This window comes from Manis javanica, chromosome 17 (genome assembly GCF_040802235.1).
Source record: "Manis javanica isolate MJ-LG chromosome 17, MJ_LKY, whole genome shotgun sequence".
Lineage (NCBI taxonomy): Eukaryota > Metazoa > Chordata > Mammalia > Pholidota > Manidae > Manis > Manis javanica.
The window spans coordinates 1,931,531-1,955,063 of record NC_133172.1 but is presented as its reverse complement, the minus strand read 5'-3'; the positions used below and the strand labels follow the sequence as shown (position 1 = coordinate 1,955,063).

Genomic DNA, 23,533 nt, shown 5'->3' with positions numbered 1-23,533 from the left:
TGTTTTTCAACAATAATCTCCTTTAGTAAAGATTTTCACATGTCCTGTGTTTAATGGAAAAGGGATAAAATGTTATACAAGCAGACCAGTATATACATTTTTACCTTTATCTTTCAGATCATATAATTTTTCCTCAAAATCTGTGCACGTTCCTGTGCTGTTTTCAAAAATAGATACTGAGTTGGATTTGGCGCAACAGTCGATCCTAGGGGAGGAAGGACCTCTAAGGATTCAGCTTCTTCTAGTTCTCTAGTTACATTCTCTTCCAATTCCTGCTGCCTCCTGCAAAGAACGTCTCCGTGTCATCTGAGGCCCACGGGTTTGTGGTGGGAACCACTGTGTTCCTGGGAGTGAGATTTCCAGCGCGAGCTGTTCCCAGCGCTGGCCTCCTAGTGGGAGTGCTGCGTGAAGTTCTGTTCTGCCCGTTCTCCTCCAGAGGTGTGGCACTCATCTCTGGTAGCCTCTCCGTAGTCCTGCGGAGAATGTTTAGTTTATTTTCCAGTGAATTTCTAACTATTAATTCTTCCAGGTGGAGTTGCTTGTATTTTTCCAATTCTGTTCTACTGGAATATCGAGAACTTTTTGCTTTGAAGAGCGCACACTCCATGTCTTTAGTTCTGAGCTCCATCTGGCTTCTTACTGAAGCATGATTATTTTCTCTCACCTGCTCTTTTCCTGAGATGCCGCTTGTGCCTGTAAAAACAGACCGACTTCTTTTACTTTTTCTACTATTTCCTGTCTTGCTCTTCAAACTCCCACTTAGACAGTTCTACGTGGCTGTGTTCTGCCATGTTCATTCCTGTATGAGTCCTGAGGTGTCGGCTCCCCGCTGCCTCTGGCCCACAACCAGGGAGGAAGGGAGACACGATGAGGTGTCAAAGAGCCGAAAGGACCGGCCAGGGGACTCGAGGCTGAACCGTGAGACAGCGGTGCTCAGAGGGCACCCTTCGTGTTTATTGAAGTATAACATGTTATAAAAACATGTTTGAAATCTGGGGGGGTCTTAATAGACAACCATTAACTAACTCAATCCTCGGCAGCCTCCAATATCCCGGGCACCACGTCTTACAAAGTATTGAAACAACAGCCAGGGCAGTTAGGGCACAGAAACTGTTTGGTCTTGTTTGTTCTGTTCCTTATTAGTTACCAGGAATTACAGGAAAAATAACCAAGTCATATATGATTATACATTTGATTTCTATACTTGATTTATGTTAATCCCACACTGAGGTTTACTACTTTCTGTTCCAACTTCTTTATGTTCTTCTCTAGTTTTTCACATTCCTTTTGCATCGCTTTCATAGATAATAGCTCCTGTTGAAGAACTTGATTTCTTGCATCTATTTGTAGACATTTTGAAGATGAAGTTTCCAATTTTGCTGTAAGATCATCAGTCTTACGTGTTAGCGTATTAATCTGAATGTCCACTTCAATTTGATCGGGTTTTAAATCTCCATGGAAACTCAGCTCTCCATTTTCATATTCATTTAACTTCTTTCTTGTCATTTTTAAGTTTCTTAAGTCCAGAAATCTCTTTTTCTAATTCACTATTTCTCTTCACTTCTTGATCCAAACTGTTCTAGAGATTGTTTTAACTCAGTCAATTTCTGTGAGAAACACACTCACTGGCCCAAATTCAATAAGTGGACATGGAGACACAGAGAACTGCGGAGCGAGGCTTTAATGATGGTCTAGCAAGGTCGGGTGTCTGGTGGGCAGGCACACCTGGGGAGTTTGGCGCCAATAATTTACCTCCTAGTGCGCGAGTCTCTCACCTGGTTCCTCATTGGCTGAGTACTGCAGGGTTCACATTGTTTCCCGGACGTCGTCTAAGCCAGTTATATCTTTCCTTTACATTTGTATTAATTTTATTGGTAGTTTTAAAAAACTCAAACAGGTATTGCCAGGCCCTTATCAATTCCCCCACCCCCACTCTCAGCCCAAGCAGCTTCCACCACGTGGCCCTTTGTTCATACCTTACTGTTAAAATGTTTAAACATCCTAGTGGGAACAAATCACGTTTAGGTTTTATACTCTTTCCTAACAGTTCCCCCCTCTTTTTATTTAAGAATTTGATTTTATTCCCAGTAATGTATTTTAATTTACACTTGGTCCTTTCCCAAATTTCTCTAATCTTGTTTATGGCTGCCTCTATAAGGTTTTGAGTCAAGCCTCTCACACAAGTGATGATACAGCATCTACAGCAGTTAAAACTCTCGCAACTATAACAAGGAATGTTAAAACAGAGGCAACCATACCTTTCTATTTTCTAAACCATCTTTCCAACCAGTCTGTAAAAGGGTCACTGATGCCAGAGTTTTCAGCTAATTCATTAGCTAAAGTTGTGAGTCCCTATAGGGCTTTAGTAATAGTACCATCAGGGGCAGTATTATTTGGGATAAAAGTATAATATTTTCCTCCTAACATAACACAGACTCCTTTTTCTGCGAACATATGCTATTCTGTTTTCTCAGGCCATCCTGCTGGTAGCAACTAGTTGACTAGCTACTCCTTGAAGAACATCCCTGGTATAGTTAATGATCTAATCTACATTTTTGTTGATGGTGGACCACCAAAATAATGCAGACTCAAATCTTGCAGCTATGTGATTTATAGCTTTAAATTCATCAGGGACTCCCCTGGGGACTCCTATTGAGTCAATGTATCCATTTGACTTCTATGAAGATTTTTTTCATTAGGTGTGGAGAGAAATGCCAGGGTAAATGGAATGGCCAATTGGACTAAAGCATAAGTCCCATCCAGGTGGGTGGCAACAAGTAGCGCAGGTTCCCTTTCCACAGTACCACCAAACAGCCGCTCGGGGGATGCGTAATTTCGAGAAGTTGCCCTCTTTAGAGACATGTAGGACATGGGTACAAGTCAGTAGTTCCCCACAGGGGTTCTGAAACCTTCCCAGTGCCTGAGAGGCACGAGGAGTGATTCATCTTCCCTATGGAAAGAGGGGGTTGCCCTCGGGTCTGACTTCTTTAGTGCATGAAAGAGTAAAGACAAGCCCTTGCAAGTCTCGTCTCCCCAAGCGTCCTTGTCCTGGTGCAGGGCCAGCATGCAGTTCATCCCAGTGGGGTCTGCATCCCAGCCGAGAGGGAACGGGACCACCTGTGCCTGTGGCCGTCCAGCAGCACATGCGTAACAATCGCTTTTATTCAAAGCGAGTACTGAAAATTTAACCCACTCTACCCAGGCATTGGTGTCTCCATAACTTGTCTCTATTTCAAGAGTCTGTTTTAGATATTTTATCTCTGTTACAGTAACTAGTCTAGGGTCATTTGGGGTAAGCTCTGGCTCAATATTTCCCTCAGGATTGGGGGTGGCCACTATGGGTGAAGTCTTGCCTTTGATTAAATTAAGACCAAACCTTCCCACAGGATCTACTCCAATGACATCTGCAGCGAGTCCGTCTTGAGGTTTATGTATAGTTAATAAAAGGGGTTTACACTGTCTACCCGGGCAATTGTCAGGAGGAATTCCTTTAGCTCAGTGGAGCTTTCTTTTTAAAGATTTTTCTACTGCATGAGGGTCTGTCCACCCTTGAAACTGGGTAGTTCACCAAACACTGCTCCACCTTGGACATGGAGCCTACTAGCCTTTTTTTATTCTATTAAGATTTGTCCATTCAGAACAGAGATACTTATTATCTCCAGAAAGCTGCTTTGGTCATTTAGGTCACCACAAGAGAGAACCTGACAAGCATCAAACCTAATGGTTTGGGCTTAATGTTTTAGTAATATTACCAGTTTGACAGGATAACCAGGAGTTCCTTCCCATTCTAGGGCTTCCTGGGACTTGCCTGTGAAATACAGAGTTAGAAGGATAAAAGTTACCATTATTAGGTTCTTTTTAGTTTCAACCTTAAGGGTTGGTTCGCCAGCTGGGACACCTGCCAATTCTCTGCTTTGTCCCCAGACCCCCCAGTCAGTTTCTTTACTGCGGTGTAATGAGTCCCACCCTTTCCAGCCGTCCTCACTGCCGTCTCCGCGGTCAGGAGCACTTAGTAGGGGCCTTCCCAGCTGGGCTGGAGTCCATCATCTTTCCAGAATTTTACTAACACCAGGTCTCTAGGCTGGAAGCAGTGAGCAAAGAACTCAAGCGGGGAAGTCTGGGTGAGGAGTCCTTTCAGCTTGAGAGAAGATAAGTTAGAAGACACGGCCAGCACGTACTCCATCTTTTTCAAGTAAACTTGCTTCATAGTTTAAAATTTGAGCATCTATTAGCCAGTGCCCAGCCCACTGATTAAGTGAGCATGACCCGAACCTGGTGAGGAGTACTGACCAGAGGGTTCCTCCGAGTTAATTTCCTGCTCTCTTCCACCAGTAAGGTCATGACTGTGATGGCCTGAACGCATCCAGTCCATCCTCAAGAGACAGGGTCCAATAGTTTAGACATAAAGGCCACTGGTTGTTCCTTTCCTCCGCAGGCTTGGGTCAAAACCCCACAGAGAACCTTGTTCAACAGTAACAAACCAGTGAAATGGCTTCTCTAATGATGGGAGTGCCAGGGCTGGGGTGGTGACTAAGGATTGCTTTCAATTCCTCTAGAATTTGCAGTTCCGCAGGGTCCATTGGAGAGGGTCTGGCTCTCCCTCTAACAATTTGAAATACAAGCGTCTAGCCCCTCTTCTAACAAACACTTGAGCTTCTCTCAGTAATTCCTCCATAGGTTTCTCATTCCATCCATCTAAATTCTGTAATTTCTTAGCAATATCTGGCCAACTTTTGGTTACAAAACTGACTTTTAAAAGACCTTGTCCTACCTGAGCTTCTGGCCCAAGTCCTGAATACTTTCTCATCTGGTCCCTGAGTCTCTGTGAAAATGCAGTTGGGGTTTCTCCCTTTTCCCATTGGACTTCAAACACCTTAGAAATATTTTGAGATCTTGGGGCCAATTCCCTAATTCCCTTTATAATTAGCCCTCGAAGATCTTGCATTTATTTCTATCCCCTAGATCATTATTATCCCATCTAGGATCTACATTTGGGAACTTTTGTTCCGCTGACTGGGCACCCTGGCCTGGTGGGTGTCTCTGTTCCCAAATGGCCACAGCAGCTCCCCTAATCACCCCCCCTCACCACCAGGGAATAGGATATTCATGATGGACATCAGTTCAACCTAAGTATATATGTTTGGTCCCAGGAATTGATCTAGTGGGTCCACTAGGCCAAGGGGATCTTCTAGCAATGCTTGAAATTTCTCACCTCAGTACCCATGAGGGTAGCATTAACAAATTTCCCCTTATCCTAGTGGGACCTCTCAATGGAAACGTCTTGGGATTCCTGGTGGACTCCCCAGAAGGCAAGGGAAACTCTCAGTCCTTCTTACATGGTTAAGTCTGGGGAGAGGAAATCCTGGGGCAAAATACCTCTAAAAACTGAAATCAGTCAAAGGGAGAAATAAAGTTTAAAATCTATTTATTGCTCACAAGCTGCAGTCTGGGGCAGTTTCTCTCTTTCAGGCTCCGGCATCAGCCAAAAACCAGCCATCCCCCTCACCTCTCAGGTACAGATAAGCCCTCTGTGGCCCCAGGTAATTACCCAATCATATGGAGATGAACTTCTCTCCACCCCTGAGGAATGATGCAAGTGCACTAAAGCCATACTTCTTTCCACCTCTGAACACGTGTTGATATGCAGATGTACTAAAGCCAGGCGAGATATTCTGGAAATGTTAGTTTTACCCACAGGTTGGGAGACAAGAAAGTGGGTCCCAATGTTAAATAGATATGAGCGGGGTGGAAAGAGAAAAAGTCCAGGAAAATCCACTAAAAAGACCCAGAGTTAATTAAAAAAAGACAGGAGCAACTTGGCCTGGAATGTTTGAATATACCTCAGATAAAGGAGGGAACCTCAGCATAGCCTGTCCTTATTATGTTAATCATACAGGCCCAGCCTCTTTTTTTAACTTTACCTATATGCTATTTTTTTTTTCTTTCCAACCCCAATCAAATAGTCTGCAACCCAGGCAATCAATTCAGCATGCAGGTGCAGCTGTAAACAACATAGCAAAAGACAGGAAGGATTTCATCCCAAAGATTGCATTTTAATACCCAGGAGGTCAAAAGAAGCAAGACCCTCAACTTACTCATTAGCAAACCGACCATAACTCCGCCCCTCTTGGAGGAGGGCAGACAGTCCTGATAGGCTCCCAAACCAGAAAGCTGCTTGCTATCCTGGGAAGGGACTAAAGCAGTCAATTTCTTGTGTTATGCTAATTTTGCAGAATTACCTAGAGGACTGATAAGAAATATAATGTCTCATCAAAGATACTTGAGACCACCTAACAAGTCACACTCCTAAAGAATCCTTAAAAAGGGAACTCCCAACCCCTGGGGCGCTTCTCTCTCCGAGGCCTCCAGCACCCTCAAAAGTGTACCCTTTTAACTTCAAACTTTCTCCAACCTCCCAGGGCACCTGCACTTTCTCCCCCAGTAACTCTAAACAAAACTCTCACACCGCCTCACCGCCTCCGGCTGTCATTCCTATCTTCCTCAACATCAGAAAACCCAGACTGGTGGGAAACCTGATAAATGTACAGATTTGGGTTAGGGCTTTAGGCAGGGCTCACAACTTACCATCAGGTGGTTCACACTGGGGAGAAGTCAGGTGAGCGCAAGGAATGTGGGGAAACCTCCAGTGAGTGTTAATCCTTCTCAATGTGTGATACAGTTTGCAGCTATTACCTTTGATAACACTGTCCTAAAAAGGATGTATCTATACATACAAAAGCAGTCCACAAACTCACATAGGCAGAGACAGTGTGAAAGAACTGTGGAGATAAAGCACATCTAGCTTTACATCAAAACATGAAAAGTGGTTCTGAGTTCTTGTGAATATTTATTTTCCATTATGTACTTGTACAGCCAAACCCTCAACAATAACCATGTAGCACTTTTTAAAAATGACAATTCAAATGTGCCATGGATGCTCTTATCATCTCAGTAGGGGGAAAAACATTTCTCTTTTCTCACTTGAATGTGGGAATTAAGAAATCTTCAGTGTGAAGGAGTGCCCTGTTTTGTTTTGTTTTTCAACAAAAATTTCCTTTAGTAAAGATTTTCACATGTCCTGCGTTTAATGGAAAAGGATTAAAATGTTATACAAATAGACCAGTATATACATTTTTACCTTTATCTTTCAGATCATATAATTTTCCCTCAAAATCTGTGCACGTCTTGTGCTGTTTTCAGAAGTAGATACTGAGTTGGATTTGACACATCAGTCGATCCTAGGGGAGGAAGGACCTCTAAGGATTCAGATTCAAACTCAGCAGCAGCTTCTTCTAGTTCTCTAGTTACATTCTCTTCCAATTCCTGCTGCCTCCTGCAAAGAACGTCTCCGTGTCATCTGAGGCCCACGGGTTTGTGGTGGGAACCACTGTGTTCCTGGGAGTGAGATTTCCAGCGCGAGCTGTTCCCAGCGCTGGCCTCCTAGTGGGAGTGCTGCGTGAAGTTCTGTTCTGCCCGTTGTCCTCCAGAGGTGTGGCACTCATCTCTGGTAGCCTCTCCGTAGTCCTGCGGAGAATGTTTAGTTTATTTTCCAGTGAATTTCTAACTATTAATTCTTCCAGGTGGAGTTGCTTGTATTTTTCCAATTCTGTTCTACTGGAATATCGAGAAGTTTTTGCTTTGAAGAGCGCACACTCCATGTCTTTAGTTCTGAGCTCCATCTGGCTTCTTACTGAAGCATGATTATTTTCTCTCACCTGCTCTTTTCCTGAGATGCCGCTTGTGCCTGTAAAAACAGACCGACTTCTTTTACTTTTTCTACTATTTCCTGTCTTGCTCTTCAAACTCCCACTTAATACAGTTCTACTTGGCTGTGTTCTGCCATGTTCATTCCTGAATGAGTCCTGAGGTGTCGGCTCCCCGCTGCCTCTGGCCCGCAACCGGGGAGGAGGGGAGACGCAATGAGGTGTCAAAGAGCCGAAAGGACCGGCCAGGGGACTCGAGGCTGAACCGCCAGACAGCGGTGCTCAGAGGCACCCTTCGTGTTTATTGAGCAAATATATGTTGACAGCAATAGAATTCTGTGGGGGGCGCTTTATAGTCAACCATTAACTAACTCTAACTCAATCCTCGGCAGCCTCCAGTCTCCTGGGGCACCACGTCTTACAAGGTATTGAAACAACAGCCAGGGCAGTTAGGGCACAGAAACTGTTTTGGTCTTGTTTGTTCTGTTCCTGATCAGTTATCAGGAATTACAGGAAAAGTAACCAAGTCATATATGATTATACATTTGATTTCTATACTTGATTTATGTTAATCCCACACTGAGGTTTACTACTTTTTGTTCCAACTTCTCTATGTTCTTCTCTAGTTTTTCACATTCCTTTTGCATCGCTTTCATAGATAATAGCTGCTGTTGAAGAACTTGATTTCTTGCATCTATTTGTAGACATTTTGAAGATGAAGTTTCCAATTTTGCTGTAAGATCATCAGTCTTACGTGTTAGCGTATTAATCTGAATGTCCACTTCAATTTGATCGGGTTTTAAATCTCCATGGAAACTCAGCTCTCCATTTTCATATTCATTTAACTTCTTTCTTGTCATTTTTAAGTTTCGTAAGTCCAGAAATCTTTTTCTAATTCACTATTTTTCACTTCTTGATCCAAACTGTTTTAGAGATTGTTTTAACTCAGTCAGTTTCGTTAACTGTTTCTTTTCATCCTGAGACAAACTTGTACTTAAAAGGTTTCTCTGAAGCTGTTCGCTTTGTCCACTTGCTTTTTTATTACTTTTAAGTTGTCATTTTCTATTTCAAGCTTGACTTTTGATTTGCCTCAATTTCTTCTTTAAATCCTGTGTTTCATCTTCTAAATTAATTAACGTGATGTAACCTCCAGCGAAGCCTCTGACATAGATTGTTTTTTTAGGGTATCAGACAGTTCTTGTTGAAGTCTCATAATGTTACTTCACTGCTGGCTCGTCCGCTTTCTGCGCTGACACCTGGGCCACCTGTCTGCTCCTCGTGCGGCCGTCCGAATCAGGAGTGCCCTGTTTTTATAAATTTTTATTACAATATAAATGCATACCAATAGGGCTACATTAAGTATACATAATTTTCATGAAGCTACCCACCCATGTAAGATTCCACCATGTAAGACCCTGATTGTGCGCATTACCAGCATCTCTAAGCTTCCTCAGTATCCCTTCCTGACACTGCCACCTCTCATTACCAAGTTCTGTCACCATAGTGTAGGTTGCCATCCATAGATGATTCTGTTTCTGTGGGAATTGTTTGCCTTCCTTGTTGTCTGTGGTGCATGCAGCAGCTCATTAAATCTAAACCAAGATCTGTTTCTTGTTATCTCTACCCCCTCATTGCCTGGCGCCAGGGACGACTTGCCCCAGCGACCTGGGGGCAATTACATTCCTGGAGTAAAGCATGTTAGTCATTGTGCCTAGAAACTTGTTAACCCACTGAAGAATGTGATGGCTGATCAATAAATATGAGAGGTGCCTTTCCAGCACCACCCTTGAGCTGGTACGCCTGGAGTCCCCTGGCTGGCCCACTCAGGTCTTCGCTATCTTATCGCGTCGCCTCCTCTATCTGTGGGTCGGAGACGGGAAGGAGGCCCGCAAGTGACGCCCAAACAGGGACCTGAAAGATGGTTAAAACTCAGGGCGGAGAACCTCCACTTCAGGCGACCCTTGAAACTCAGGGTGGAGAACCTCCGTTCGACAGCACTTACAGTTCAAGGGTGGGAAAAAGCTCCGGACCGGTAAGATTCCCGGGAAAGCGTATGTAGGGACAGGATCAAGACATCAGGGACACTATAATGGGCCAACATGAAACTAAAGCAGATAAACCGGAGGATTACTTAAAATTACTCCGTGCCCTCCTGAAAACACCAGGAGTGAAAACTTCTAAAAAGAACTTTGCTCAACCTCATAAATATATTAAAAAGTATTGTTATCAGTTGCCTCCAGGGGGAACCCTCAGACAAGCTGGTGGGAGTAATGCATTAAGAGATTTCAAAGAGGCTCACAGGGAAACATTATCCCTGTGCCTTTTTGGGTGGGTCAGTAGCCCCTTAATAAAGAAAAAGTGGCATCCTTACACAAGTTAAAGAACAGCTGCAGCTAGATAGATTAGAATTTTCCATTAGCCAGTGAAATTCCCCTGTATTTGTTATAAAAAAGAAGTCAGGAAATTAGAGACTCTTACATGACTTAAGGCAAATTAATGTGGTTCTTAAACCTATGGGACCTTTACAGCAAGGCCTCCTTTTTCTGGCTATGATTCCAAAAGACTAGAATATGGGTATCATTGACCTTAAAGATCGCTTTTTTACAATTCCTTTGACCATAACACATAGGGGAAAATTTGCTTTTACTGCCCCTTCTTTAAACTTACAGGCCCCTTCAGAAAGATTTCAGTGGAAAGTGCTTCCTCAAGGAATGCTAAAGAACCCCACAATTTGCCCAAATTAGGTGCATAGGACTCTTAAGTCTATACGTAGAAAATGGCCCTCAGTTTATATCATTCATAATATGGATGATATTTGCATAACTACATAAACATCTATCTCTTACTACTATTCTCAATGAGATCAAAGTTGAATTAAAACAATGGGGCTTATAAATCGCTCCTGATAAAATACAAATACAATACCCAATGAATTACTTGGGGAATAGAATTCAAGAAAATTCAATAATCCCTCAGCAAATTCAGATAAGGAGAGATCATCTTACAACTTTACATGATTTTCAAAAATTATTAAGAGATATCAATTGGATCCAACCATTACTAAGTATTCCTACTTATAAATTGCAACATCTCTTCAATACTTTGAAAAGACCCTCAGATCTTAATAGTCCTAGAGACTTAACCTTAAAAGGTGAAGGACTCAAGTAGGTAGAACAACACACTCAAAAGGCTCAATTATCAAAAGTTGACTTACACAAACCTTTACTCTTATTAATTTACCTTGCTCCCCCTTCAAAGCAGTCCTCTTAGGCCTGTGCCACTTTCTTCTGTGTAATGTAAATAGAGCCTGTAAGGTAATCAAGCTGAACCCTCAGACCAACATGTAAATAGCTCTATTCTATTGACTCCTTTAGAGGCAGTCTTCCTGGAGCTAAGCATTTCCTTGTCTGCAGCCCCAGGGAAGCGATACAAGCCTGTGACTGATCAAGACTCTAGCAGCGAAAAGTCACACAGTCCCTGCACTTATCAGACAGGCAGGGGCCTCTCAAAGAATGACTAGAGCTCGGGCAAAAAAACTAGGAAAATGAACTGAGAGCAATTTGATCCCTAAATTCAAAAAAAGAAGTGTCTTGTCTTCTGCACACAAACCTGGCCGCAGTAAAACTTTGCTTAGAGAGGCTTGGCCCCTGAAAAAAGTATGCAATATAATGTTATTCAGCTAAATATATTTTGCTACAAGGAAAGAAAATAGTCAAAAGTCCCGTAAACTACTACAATATGGAACTAGTTTTCTAAATTCTTTTAGTGAAAATCTATTCTACTTATTACGTTCATCATTATCTTTGAAAATTGGTAAGTCTTAAACTAGACTCCCTGAGATAAAAGAAATTAATCTTCTGCAATACAGCCTGGCTTTAAATGACTGGAGCTAGAATTTCACTTGCATTTTATTTCCGGCCCCCTGGACACACATAGTCCCTATAAGTTCAGAGCCTTCATCGGCCCTGTTAGTCTGGGGCCATCTAAACCTTAACCCAGTTATGTAAACCGCTCGCCCTTAGAGTGTATTCTTGAAAACTGAAGTACTTTTAATCAAGTAAGCTAAAAAGAAAGAAGGTAATTGAATATTAGTAACTCAAATCTTTATATCAGTTTGTCTGTGTATATGTTTTTATATGAAAAGTGTTGCTAACTGTAGTCATTACATCTCAATTTGTATGTTTGTGTTTCTGAGTGTGTAAATGAAAAATATTTTCCTAACTCCAGATGGTATTAATAAAAATTGATTTAAAAACAAGTGCTTGTGAAAATTGGGCATTCTAAAACTTTCAGAAAGTATAATAAAAAATATTAAGCATTAATGCTAATTTAAGTTTAACTGAAACGGACATGTCCTTATAGTTATCAGCTGCCAAAGTTTACTTAAAGTCATTTAAGTTGATGTTACCTGTTAAACATTTCAAGAAGATGCTTAAAGAAAAGCTTGACTTTGTCTAATATTTGGTAAAAGTTTTGTAAGTAATCTAGCATGGTTGCTAAAAATAAGTAAACAAGTGTAGCAAATAAACATCTTAATAATAATACTGTATTAATGTATAACAGTGTATATATCTGCAAACAGCCTGAGAATTTTTGTGGTAACCAAAATTCTTAAAGTTTGCTAAGTTATATAGACATATTTTGTGCCTAATGAGAAATTGTGCTGTAAAGCACATTTCCAAAAATGATAATATACACTCATAGATGTATCAGTCTGAAGAATGCTAGTGTAACAGTTTACAGTGGCCTATTTTTCAGTGTTCACTGAAAGTTAAAGTATCAAATGGTTTTCAGTTCTAATGAAAACTACTTAATACAGTAAGGAAAATATATCTGTATGCTAAAGATGTGTGTTTTAAAAAGAGGAAGTATAAAGAATGGAAATTCGTTTTGTTGAGGTAAAAGAAGGTAATTGTTCTAAAGTACAGCTATTTATTTAAAGGGGGAGAACACTGAATGTTAAAAGTTGTAGAAAACTTGTGGAAAAATTGATATAGTCATGCTATGTGAAATTAAAGCAAGTGAGTCTTGATATCAAGTACACAGCAAAATCAGAATTTTGTTTTCAGTTAAAAAGACAAAGTTTTCTTAAACTGTTAGTCTGCTCTTCATGTTGAAAGATTGCAAAAGGTTTTCTAATTGTTTTATCAAAATAGTTTCTCATGCTTAAAGTCTCAATGAATTGTCTGAGTAGTTAAGAAAATGAGATTCTACTATCAAAGGACTAAAAGTTAAACTTTGCTAACAACTGTGTAAACTTCTGTATCTGCCTTTGAAGTATTTTGTTGTCATTCTAGTTAAATAGGTAAGTGTTGCTTCATGGCAACCTATAATCTTATTTAAGCAAATGCCAAAGAAACTTTCTTTTGACAACTTTCCAAAATAAAATTCAAAAAGGTGCTTTTACCTCTAGTTAACTATTATTTTCCAGAGGGCCCCTGGAACATCTCAGAAGAATTTTTTCTCCTCATCGGGAAAAATATTTGGCTACTTTGGCTTATTTATCTAATATTTATTTACCTAGAAAGCACTGTCAAAAGGAATGATGCTAAACTTTGTTTCTGAATGTTTTGTATTACAGAAATATCAACATTTTCTTATGTCAACTATCTTATGTAAGTGCTCATCAAGTCTTTAACCATTGTCATTTGTAAGTCTTTTGTCATTTAAAGTCACTGTTTTGTTACTCCTAAACTAGTAAAGAACTAGATTTCAGCAGAACAGGTATTGGTTACATAAGATTAAGTAAACTAAAGAAGACGATTTTGTAGCTTTTTGTTTCAAATGTTGCTGACAAAATGTTTTAAGCTTTCTCTTAAGCTGACTGACAACGCTCTAGTTTACCTCTCCTCTATGCTAAAAAAAATTTTTTCAGCTATATAATATCACTCATAAAACAGGCATTTCTTAACAATTCTACAGGCCAAGCTCTAATTGAACATCGCCATCTTGCTCTTAAGCATTATTTATTAAAACAAAAAGGGGGATTACTGCCTGATATGATAAAATTAACTGCAAATCAACGATTAATACATACTTTACATATCCTTAATTTTGGTATTTTAAAGGGTGACAGACAATCAGCTATGGAAGTGCATTTTTCTGACAATATTTCTTTGTCTAAAACAACAGCAGTTCCTGTATGGTGGTCTCCAATAGGTTCTTCACAATGGCATAAAGGTCATATTAAGGTGTGGGGCAAAGGGTTTGTTTGTGTCATTACAGAGGACCAATGCTTGATCTGGCTGCCTAGAAAGCGGATCAAGATACGCTATAAAGAGTAACTCCCAGCAACATCGCCATCTGAGACAGCTGTCCCAGGCGATGTCCCTCAACCGGTTCCATCACTGGAGTGAGAATCTCTACATGATAATGAAGTTTTTTATTCTAATCTCTATACACATACACATAACCCAGGCCTGTACTATTACTGCTAGTATTAGCAGTCCTCCGCACTTTGGCCGGGGAGTAGAACTTCACTGTATCTCCACTTGTTCAACTCCTGTAGGCCCAGTGATTTGGAAAAAGGATGGTAATGAAATATATAGACAGAAAGATGGAGGAAAACTTGGTTGGGATAATGCTACCGATCAGTCTAAAAGAGACAATACCCGCTATGATATTTATAAAGCAGTTTTAACCCGGAATGATATTGGCAATTATTCTTGTGAAAAATTCCAGAAGGGAAGCCTTGATCAAATATATAAAAGTAGTTATGTTTATTTGGATATTTCACTAACTGCAGAGAATGAATATTCTTCACCCAATATGTGGTTGCAATTGGCTAATCAAGGGCTTAACAAGACATTATTTTGTATAGCAAGTGATTCCTCTATTAGTGGAATCTTAAAGAAGAATTTGATAGGCATAGGACTCCCTTTTTCAGTTGTTTACCAATATTTCTGGAATAAATATTACTTTAGCCCCCAAGATTCTTACTTGAGAAATTCAATTGAATTTACCAGTTAGCACCACTATAGTTTCTAGTTGTATATGTATCAATTGTACTAATATACATTCTTACTGTAATTCTATTCATGTAAAATGGCCATATGGATATAGACTCCCCAATGGCTGGGTGTTTTTGTGTGATAACAAAATCTATCAAGCCCTTTCCTCACATTATCAAGGCGTCTGTGGTATAGGACGTATTCTCCCAGCCCTTATAGATCATCCTGGATTTAAACACTGAAGAGTGACCCGAGCCCTGCCTCCAGATTGTGACGACAACTTGAAATTGTTGGACCCCGTTGCCGTTGCAGTCGCAGCTGCGTTTGTATTGCCTGTACCAAGATTCGTTGCAGGAATGCAGAAGGAAATGTCTAAGCTGGCCTGTGCCTACAGCAAGACTGCAGATCTGACTGCCTCCATACTGTCAGAACTTAATCCGGACCTGGGAGAAGTTCGAGTGGCAGTGCTCCAGAATCGTGCTGCCATAGACTATTTGTTGCTGAAAGAACATTTGGGCTGTGAACAATTTCCTGGGATGTGTTGTTTCAATATATCTGATTTTTCACAGACAATTCAAAACCAGTTGGATGATATTCACCATATTATTGATAAGTTTTCACAATTACCTGGATTATCTGATTGGTTCTCTTGGTTTCACTGGCCAATACTTGTAGGCCTACTTCTTTTATGCATTTGCCTTCCTGTTTTGGTAGCATGGGTGCGCCATCTGATTGCTGGCTTAATAAAGCCAATTCATGCATATGCTATATTTCAAGAAGTCATGGCAAAAAAATAATAATTGTATGTTATTTTCTTGAGAGTCCATGTGACAGATCACTGTATATTTTAAAATTCTGCAGCAATTAAGGGGATGACGAAGTGTTTGCATAAATCTTTTGTATGCCTCTTTGCTCTATTGCATTTACTCCCTGTACGGCCCCAAGAGATGGCTGGCTAGCCAGAGACGGGTAAGATTCCTCACGGGAGGAACAACCTAAGACAGGCACAGTCGCGGGGGCCAACAGGTCGAGAGATGAGGGGGTCAACTGAGGCGTGGCTTAGCACCTCGCCCCCCCTGAGGAGGCATTTCTTGTCGCCCCTTCCTTTACCAAGCTGCAGTAGAATAACGGACTTCTCTTCCTTTTTTATTTAAAAACGGGGGAAATGTAGGTTGCCATCCATAGATGATTCTGTTTCTGTGGGAATTGTTTGCCTTCCTTGTTGTCTGTGGTGCACGCAGCAGCTCACTAAATCTAAACTGAGATCTGTCTCTTCTTATCTCTACCCCTCATTGCCTGGCACCAGGGAGACTTGCCCCAGCGACCTGGAGGCAATTACATTCCTGTAGTAAAGCATGTTAATCACTGTGTCTAGAAACTTGTTAACCCCCTCAAGAATGTGATGCCTGATCAATAAATGAGAGGTGCCTTTCCAGCACCACTCTTGAGCGGGTATGCCTGGAGTCCCCCGGCTGGCCCACTCGGGTCTTCGATATCTCCTCGTGTCGCCTCCTTTATCTGCGGGTCGGAGATGGGGAGGAGGCCGACACCATAGATTAGAGAGACTGCACCGTCTTACTGAACGGCTTCTTCATACCCCTCAGATCCCACTATTTTTTCTGTGACTGTATCTGCTAGAGTATCTCAAAAGAGACATGCACAAGAATATTGTTTTTATTCCTAATAGCCAGAAATCCAGAAAAAGTCCAAATGTCTATCAACAGGAGATTGGATAAACAGATGGCAGTACATTAACACAGTGGAATACTACTTGGTAGAGAATATACTAATAGACGTCATCAGTGAATCTTAATGTGGTGAATAAAGCCAGACCACATACATACATCTTGCTTGATTCCATTTATATGAAGTTAAAAGAAAAAATAAGCAAGACAAATTTATCATAAAAGCAAGAAACTGGTTTCCTCTTGAGAATTAGGCAGGGACAGGGCATGAAACTTTCAGGAGTAATGGAAATCTGTCTTGATTCTAGCAGCACTTACAGGGCTGTAATCAGTAGCTAATCTGCATAGTTAATATGTTTTATTTGTAATTTATATTTCAATTACAGTGATAAAAATATCAACAGTAAGGAAGCATGGAACGAATGGGATAGAGTAGTGGCTAAACCTGTAGGCATAAATATTTCATATTGTCAAAATACAGAAACATTTTTTTCCACATGGTGTATATGACTTTAAATATTTTTATAGTTTTCTCTTCAGCAATTTCATGAATAGAAGTCCTAACAAATAGCCCACATAGAGAAAATACAGCTTTTCCTCAAAGAAAAAAAAAAAGTTTCCTCTTTAAGAAGAAAAAATCTTTTTCAAAGTAAAATGCCTTGCCATCTACATTTAGAGGGCTAAGGAGGAAGCAAATCTTGTGTCTGCATAGCATTTCAGGGCTCAGCAGCCACCCTGCACAGAGCCGTACTCCAGGAGTACACGCGGCTCTCCAGTCGTCTTTGCGGTGTAAGCCTCTTCCCGGAATTCCACGGAGTGAGCCTGAACTCCTGCTGAGGCTGTCCAACCTCAGACTGAATCCCGGGATCCTAGGCTTTGTCTTTTACTGGTGTGCTAGGGAACGTCCTGGTCCTGATCACCTGGACTTCATCCCCGCAATGCCAGCCTCGTTCTTCCCCAGATTCTCCAAAGGCAGATTGTGCCCTTACTGGAACTGAACCAACCAAGCGCATTTTCTGTCGTACTTTTTCTGTCACAAGCGGTCAAAAACGACTGAAATTCACGTCTACTTCAAGATGACAGTCTCCAGAAAAAAAGTGTTTCTGACATGGCGTTACTTTGCTTTTTGCTAAGTTGAAATCTAAAGCCTTCCCCAGAAGCAGTTGTCATGCAGTAAATTTTATTTGCCCCAAATAAGAGCACAGTGAATCGCTTTCAAAGCCACAGCTCCTTGAGCAAGGGAAAGCATGTTTCCTTTATTCTGGGTGAGGTAGTTGAATATTTGAAAGAGGAGTTTTGTCATTTACAGGCAGTGATGAGGTAAAGTTGGCGCATGCACACTGGCTGACTATGCATTTTGATACATCCTAAGTTTGTTTGTATTACAGCCCCCACAGGGCAGGGCTTTTACTAGGATGAGTCCAAGGGTAACTCGCAGGCTTTCTTGGTTCCTCTGCACAGGCACTGCTCCTGGGCATTAGCCTGTGACAAAAGCTCTTATCTTTTCCTCTGGGGAAACATCTTTTGACATCAAAGAGTGCTTAGAAGATTGGTCACAGTGTGTAAGGTTGAAGGCAGTGGGGGGTGGAGAGTGAGCACGTCAGACACTGATGACGTGCCAAAGTCCCCGGCTGCTGCCTTCTCCCAACCTGAAAAATGTGCCTCAGGCTAGCCAATCCTGGCGCTGCTGTAAATCTAAGCTCTGCCTCCCACTACCTTCTTTAAAAACTGGCTGCCTGCCCTGCTGAGTGTAACTTCCCTGGCCTGTGATAGCCAGACGGGGGAACATCACCTGGGAATGGCACTTAAATAAACTGCCTGGCCCTTTGTGGCCTCTCGTCACCTGCTTATTTCCGCTAGGATTTATCTTACATTTGGTGCTGAAACCCGGGAAAGAGCATGAATGTGGGTCCCCGACCGGCCACCAGTGACCCCACCCCTTCCTTCCCCGATCCAGGACCTCAGCCTGCTCTCCGCTGCATGGACTATTTTCCAGTGAGTCCCTCAGTTTCCCCCAGTCTGCTTCTCTTCCTAACTCCATTTCACCTGGTCCGTTAGAAATCATACGTAAGTCCAGGTGGAGACATCCAGCCCACCCTCTGTGGGCATCCGGCCCACCCCTAGCCCTGCGGTATGGGAGACGTCCCTACCCCAGGCTCCAGGACGTCTGCAGGCATCCAGCCTGCCCCTGGCCCTGCAGTGTGGGAGATGTCCCTCACCCAGGCTCCCAGGCCATCTCCCCTGACTTGGCGTGCTTGAGATGCTGGGTGCTCCTCTCAGCGGGATTAGTTAAGAAGTGGTGCAAACATGGAGAACCAGCCCTCAAAAGCGGAAGCTCAGACCCCGTTGCGGTGTCTCATTTCTAATCTGGCTGCTCTATATTTGTCCTGGGAAGTTCGCAAATGGAAGCTAGTTTTTCTTTGCTCTGAGGCCGGGCCTCAGTATCCCTTGGACAACCAATCTCAGTGGCCTCCTGAGGGAACTTTCAATTTTGGCCTCCTCACCGACTTGATTAATTATTGCCACTGGAGTGGAAAGTGGAGTGAAATCCCATATGTGCAGGCTTTTTGGACTTTGTGCTCCCGCCCAGACCTTTATGTTGTGTTCAATGACTCAGGTTCTCCTGGCCTGATCTCCAGTTAAATACTGTCAGCCTCTTACTCCGCCCAGTCCTTCTTCCTTTTCAGATCTGCCGGAGGACCTCAGTCGCCCGCCTCCCTCAGCTCGCAATCCCCTCCCCTTCTCTCCACCACCATCTTTAAGTCCTTTGTCTTCACACATGGCGCCGCCATCTTAAAGTCCTACATTCTGAACCATGCCGCTGTCCTGCTCTCCTCTTCTGGTGGCTGCACCACCCCCTCCCCCTCTCCTTCAGCCTTCACCGCCCTCTTCCCCCACCAGAACACTCCCCTCCCCCCCTCTGGTTCCGGAAGCCACAGACAGGAAGCTGAAGAAAGAGAAAGCAATTAGATATCAGTGACTCAAGTCTTTATATCGGTTTGTCTGTCTGTGTATATGTTTTTGTGTAAGAAGTGTTGCTGACTGTAGTCGTGTCTCAGTTTGTATGTTTGTGTGTTTAGGTGTGTGGATGAAAAATATTTTCCTACCTACAGAGAGTATTAATAAAAATTGATTTAAAAACAAATGTTTGTGAAAATTGGGCATTCTAAAACTTCCAGAAAATCTGATAAAAAATGTTAAGCATTAATGCTAATTTAGGTTTAGCTGAGGCAGGCATGTCAGCTGCCTAAGTTTACCTAAGGTCATTTAAGTTGATGTTATCTGCTAAATCTTTTAAGAATAAAATGCTTAAAAGCTTAGCTTTGTCTAATATTCAGTAAAGTTCTTGTAAGTAATCTAGCATAGTTGTTACAAATGAGTGAACTAAATAAGTGTGGCAAGTGAACACCTTTTTAATTGTGTGTTACAGTCTGTATACCTATCTACAGCCTAGAAATCTTTGTAGTAACCTAAAACCTTAAAATTTTGCTAAGTTAAAAAGGTATACTTTGTGCTTAGTGAGAGATTGTGTTGTAAAGCTCATAGTTAACAGAAATTATAAAATGTTCATAAATTTGTCAATCCAAAGAATGCTAGTGTAACAGTTTATAATAGCCTGCTTCTCAGAGTTCACTAAAACTTAAGGTACCTAATGGTTTTAAGTTCTAATTAAAGCTACTTAAAGTAATAAAGAAAACATTTCTGCATACTAAAGAAGGTGTCTTGATAAAAGAAAGTAACTTTGTTCTAAAGTACAGCTGTTTATTTAGAGAGAGAACTCTAAATGTAAAAAGAAAGTTTGTAGAAGAATTTAATATGGTCATGCTATATAAAATTAAAGCAAATGAATGTCGGTATCAAGTACACAGCAAAATTAGAATTTTGTTTTCAGTTAAAAAGACAAAGTTTTCTTAACTGTTAGTCTGCTCTTAATATTGAAAGATTGCAAAAAGTTCTCTGTTTTATCAAAGCAGTATCTCATGCTTAAAGTCTCAATGAGTTGTCAGAGTATTTAATAAAATGAGATCTTAATATTAAAAAGACTAAAAGCTAAAGTTTGCTAACAACTGTATAACATTCTTTATTTGCTTTTGAGGTATTTTATTGTCATTCTGGTTAAATAGATAAGTATTGCTTCATAGCAACCTGTAATCCTATTTAAGCAAGTGCCTTAAAACTTTTAACAGCTTCCCAAAATCAAATTCAAAAAAGTACTTTTACCTCTAGTTCACTCTGATATTTTCCAGAGGGACCCTAGAACATGTCAGAAGAAGTTTTTCTCATTGGAGAAAGTATTTAGCTAACTTAGCTTATTTATCTGATATATAATTACCTGCTTAATTACCTAGAAAGCACTGTCAAAGGGAATGATGCTAAACTTTGTAACTGAATGTTTTGTGTTACAGAAATATCTGAATTTCTTTATGTCAACTGTCTTATAGTAAACTCTCATCATATCTTTAACCATTGCCATTTAAGTCTTTTGTCACTTATAGCCACTGTTTTATTACTCCTAAGCTAGTAAAGAACTAGATTTCAGCAGAACAAGTATTAGTTACATAAGATTAAGTATACTAAAGAAAATAATTTTGTAGCTTTTTGTTTCAAACATTGCTGATAAAGTGTTTTAAGCTTTTTCTCCTAAGCTGACAACCATTTAGTAAATGACTGCCTTTATAAGCAGAATTGAAACATTTATCTTTCTCTCTACCTGATCCCTCCAGAATTTAAAAACTTTCAGTGACTATTTTTATATTTCATGGCAGTATATTTATTTGCATAAGATCAATAAGAACCTGCTTTCCTTGTAAGAAGATCAATTAAAAGCACAAGTTATACTACCAAAGTTTTGACTAGAATGTCATACCTAAGAAACACATGCATAAACTCAGATATAAACAGCTTTAAAGAACTAAGATTGACTTTATAAAGCCAACAGAGCCCCTTGGAAGAAATGACCTGGTACCTTGCTTACAGGGGTTCCCAGCAGCCTTACAGGTGAGTAAGGAAGGTCACTTCCTGGCAGGTGCAGGAACCTCAGGAAGAGAGGAATTCACCCAAATCTACAGGTACTGCAGGCACAAGCTGATGGCAAGTCTGGCTTGGCTGTCTGGCCTCAAGAAGCCTTTAAAAATTCAATCTGAAATTCATTACAAAAAGTTCCAGCAAAGCATATTTAAAAGAGCCTGTGTAATCAATTGCTCTTTTTGCTGCACTTATGCAAATAATCAAGCCAACTGTTAATTATTTTCTTAATCTAGCTACTTCTAATAAAAATAAAGGTGATTTTAGAGAAAAGTATTGTTTCAATAATGCAGTCTTATCTATACTAAATCCTAATACTAGTCATTGAGATGTAAACTCAATCCAGAATTTTAATTTCCCCATAATACCTGGCTATGATTCTCAATTAGACTCTTCATATTTCCAGTTCTCATATTCAGTCATGCATTCTTAATCTCATCAAGTTTGTCCTTCCAGAATAGAAGTGCCAACCTTCTGAGGCCCTCTCAACTGACCAGTGATAGAAACTTAGCTGCACCCTTTACTGTGCCCCTTCTCAGCATGAAGCAGCTGGAGCGGTCATCGCCCCTTTTCCCTGGCAGCAGCTAGAGTTTATCTGTAAAAGAGAAAACGAGACAGAGACCATAAGCTTAAACAGAATAAAGTAAGAGCCTCTAGAGAAAACAAGGCAAGATATTTGCAGTCAGAGCAATGTAACTACAGTGCTATGAACCCCGCCCCCACGATGCCCCTTGTCAGCCAGAAGTAGCCAGATCAAGTCGTCACCCATTACGACCAAAAGGCTGGAATGTAAGGTTGAAGGCACTGGGGGGAGGGGCAAGCACGTCAGACACTGATGACGTGCCGAAGTCCCCAGCTGCTGCCCCTCCCAACCTGAAAAATGTGCCTCAGGCTGGCCAATCCTCGTGCTGCTGTAAATCTAAGCTCTGCCTCCCCCTGCCTTCTTTAGAAACTCGCTGCCTGGCCTGCTGAGTGTGACTTCCCCGCCTGTGATAGCCAGACGGGGGAACATCACCCAGGAATTTGCACTCAAATAAACTGCCTGGCCCTTTGTTGCCTCTCATTGCCTGCTTATTTCGGCTAGAATGTATCTTACACAGTGGAGATTCAGAATAATTGAATTTAAAATGAACATTCAAAGTAGAGGACACAGATGCTGAAAATGGAGGTCCCTGTGTTAGGAAAGAGCATAAAACCTAAATGTGATTTATTCCCACCAGATGTTTAAACATTTTAACAGTAAGTTATTAACAAAGGGCCACGTGGTGGAAGCTGCTCAGGCTGAGTGGGGGTGAGGGAATTGGTAAGGGTATGGCTATACCTGTTTGAGTTTTTTAAACCTACCAATAAGATTAAGAAATGTAAGGGAAAAATATAACTGGCTTAGGCTACGTCCGGGAAAGAATGTGAACCCTGCAATACTCAGCCAATGAGGAACCAGGGGAGGGACTTGCGCACTAGGAGATAAATTACTGGTGCCAATCTCCCCAGGTGTGCCTGCCCACCAGACACCTGCCTGATCTTGCAAGACCGTCATTGAAGCCCCGCTCCTCTTACTGAATTTGGACCAGCGGAGTCCCCCCTTCCGCTGGAATGAAAGGACCTGGCCCTTGTTCAGTCTCTACTGCCCAAGCCCATTTTCTGAGGAGAGACTAGATGTTTCCAGGACTTAACACGATGTTGCAGAAAACAAACTTACCTCTGGCATGCCTAGTGCCCCCTTTGCTGGATCCCTCTCCAGAGAAAGAACAGTCCAGGGAATGCAGAGCTGAGGGGAAGGAACAGGCCAGAATCTCCAACCCACTGCCACCCATTTCAACCACATCCTGGAGCAAGCTCCCAATACAATTTCACGTCGGAGTACAATGTTGTGTGCGCAGGGTTGGCTCCCAATTACCTAACGACCTCTTCAAGGCCTCAGGTGCCCATCCGGGATGCAATCGGTAAACGTGACGATGGCTTTAATACTCGCTGTGCGATCAAATCCCACAACCACACGGAGAACCACACGACGTACAGAACAGGCCACCAGACATACCAACGCTGCCACCCCACAGCCCACACACCGCCGGGCCCACCATTACTGAGCACACTCCCCACCCGCATCATCTGACAGCCAGGCCTGCACCTGCTACTCCAAGAAGCCTCCGCCCATAGGGAAAGCGGCGGC

The 23,533-nt window shown here is 41.6% G+C and overlaps 1 protein-coding gene across 9 annotated transcripts in view; it reads left to right on the top strand.

The window, feature by feature from the left end:
• The window catches only part of ZNF582 (zinc finger protein 582), a 136,508-nt gene that overhangs the window by 22,133 nt on the left and 90,842 nt on the right, over nt 1-23,533 (top strand). For 3 of the 9 annotated variants that reach the window (XR_012126939.1, XR_012126937.1, XM_073226700.1), the window contains 2 exons: nt 13,285-13,318; nt 13,929-16,148. The exons of 2 other annotated variants lie outside the window; for them this stretch is intronic. Coding sequence is in view for 1 of the 7 variants with exons in the window: in XM_073226700.1 (XP_073082801.1) it covers nt 13,285-13,318; nt 13,929-13,956 (62 nt within the window). In the remaining 6 variants the exon portion in view is untranslated. Of the gene's footprint in view, nt 1-13,284; nt 16,149-23,533 lie in introns of those variants that run through there. 4 more of the 9 variants (XR_012126940.1, XR_012126935.1, XM_073226696.1 and 1 more) reach the window with 2 other exon arrangements.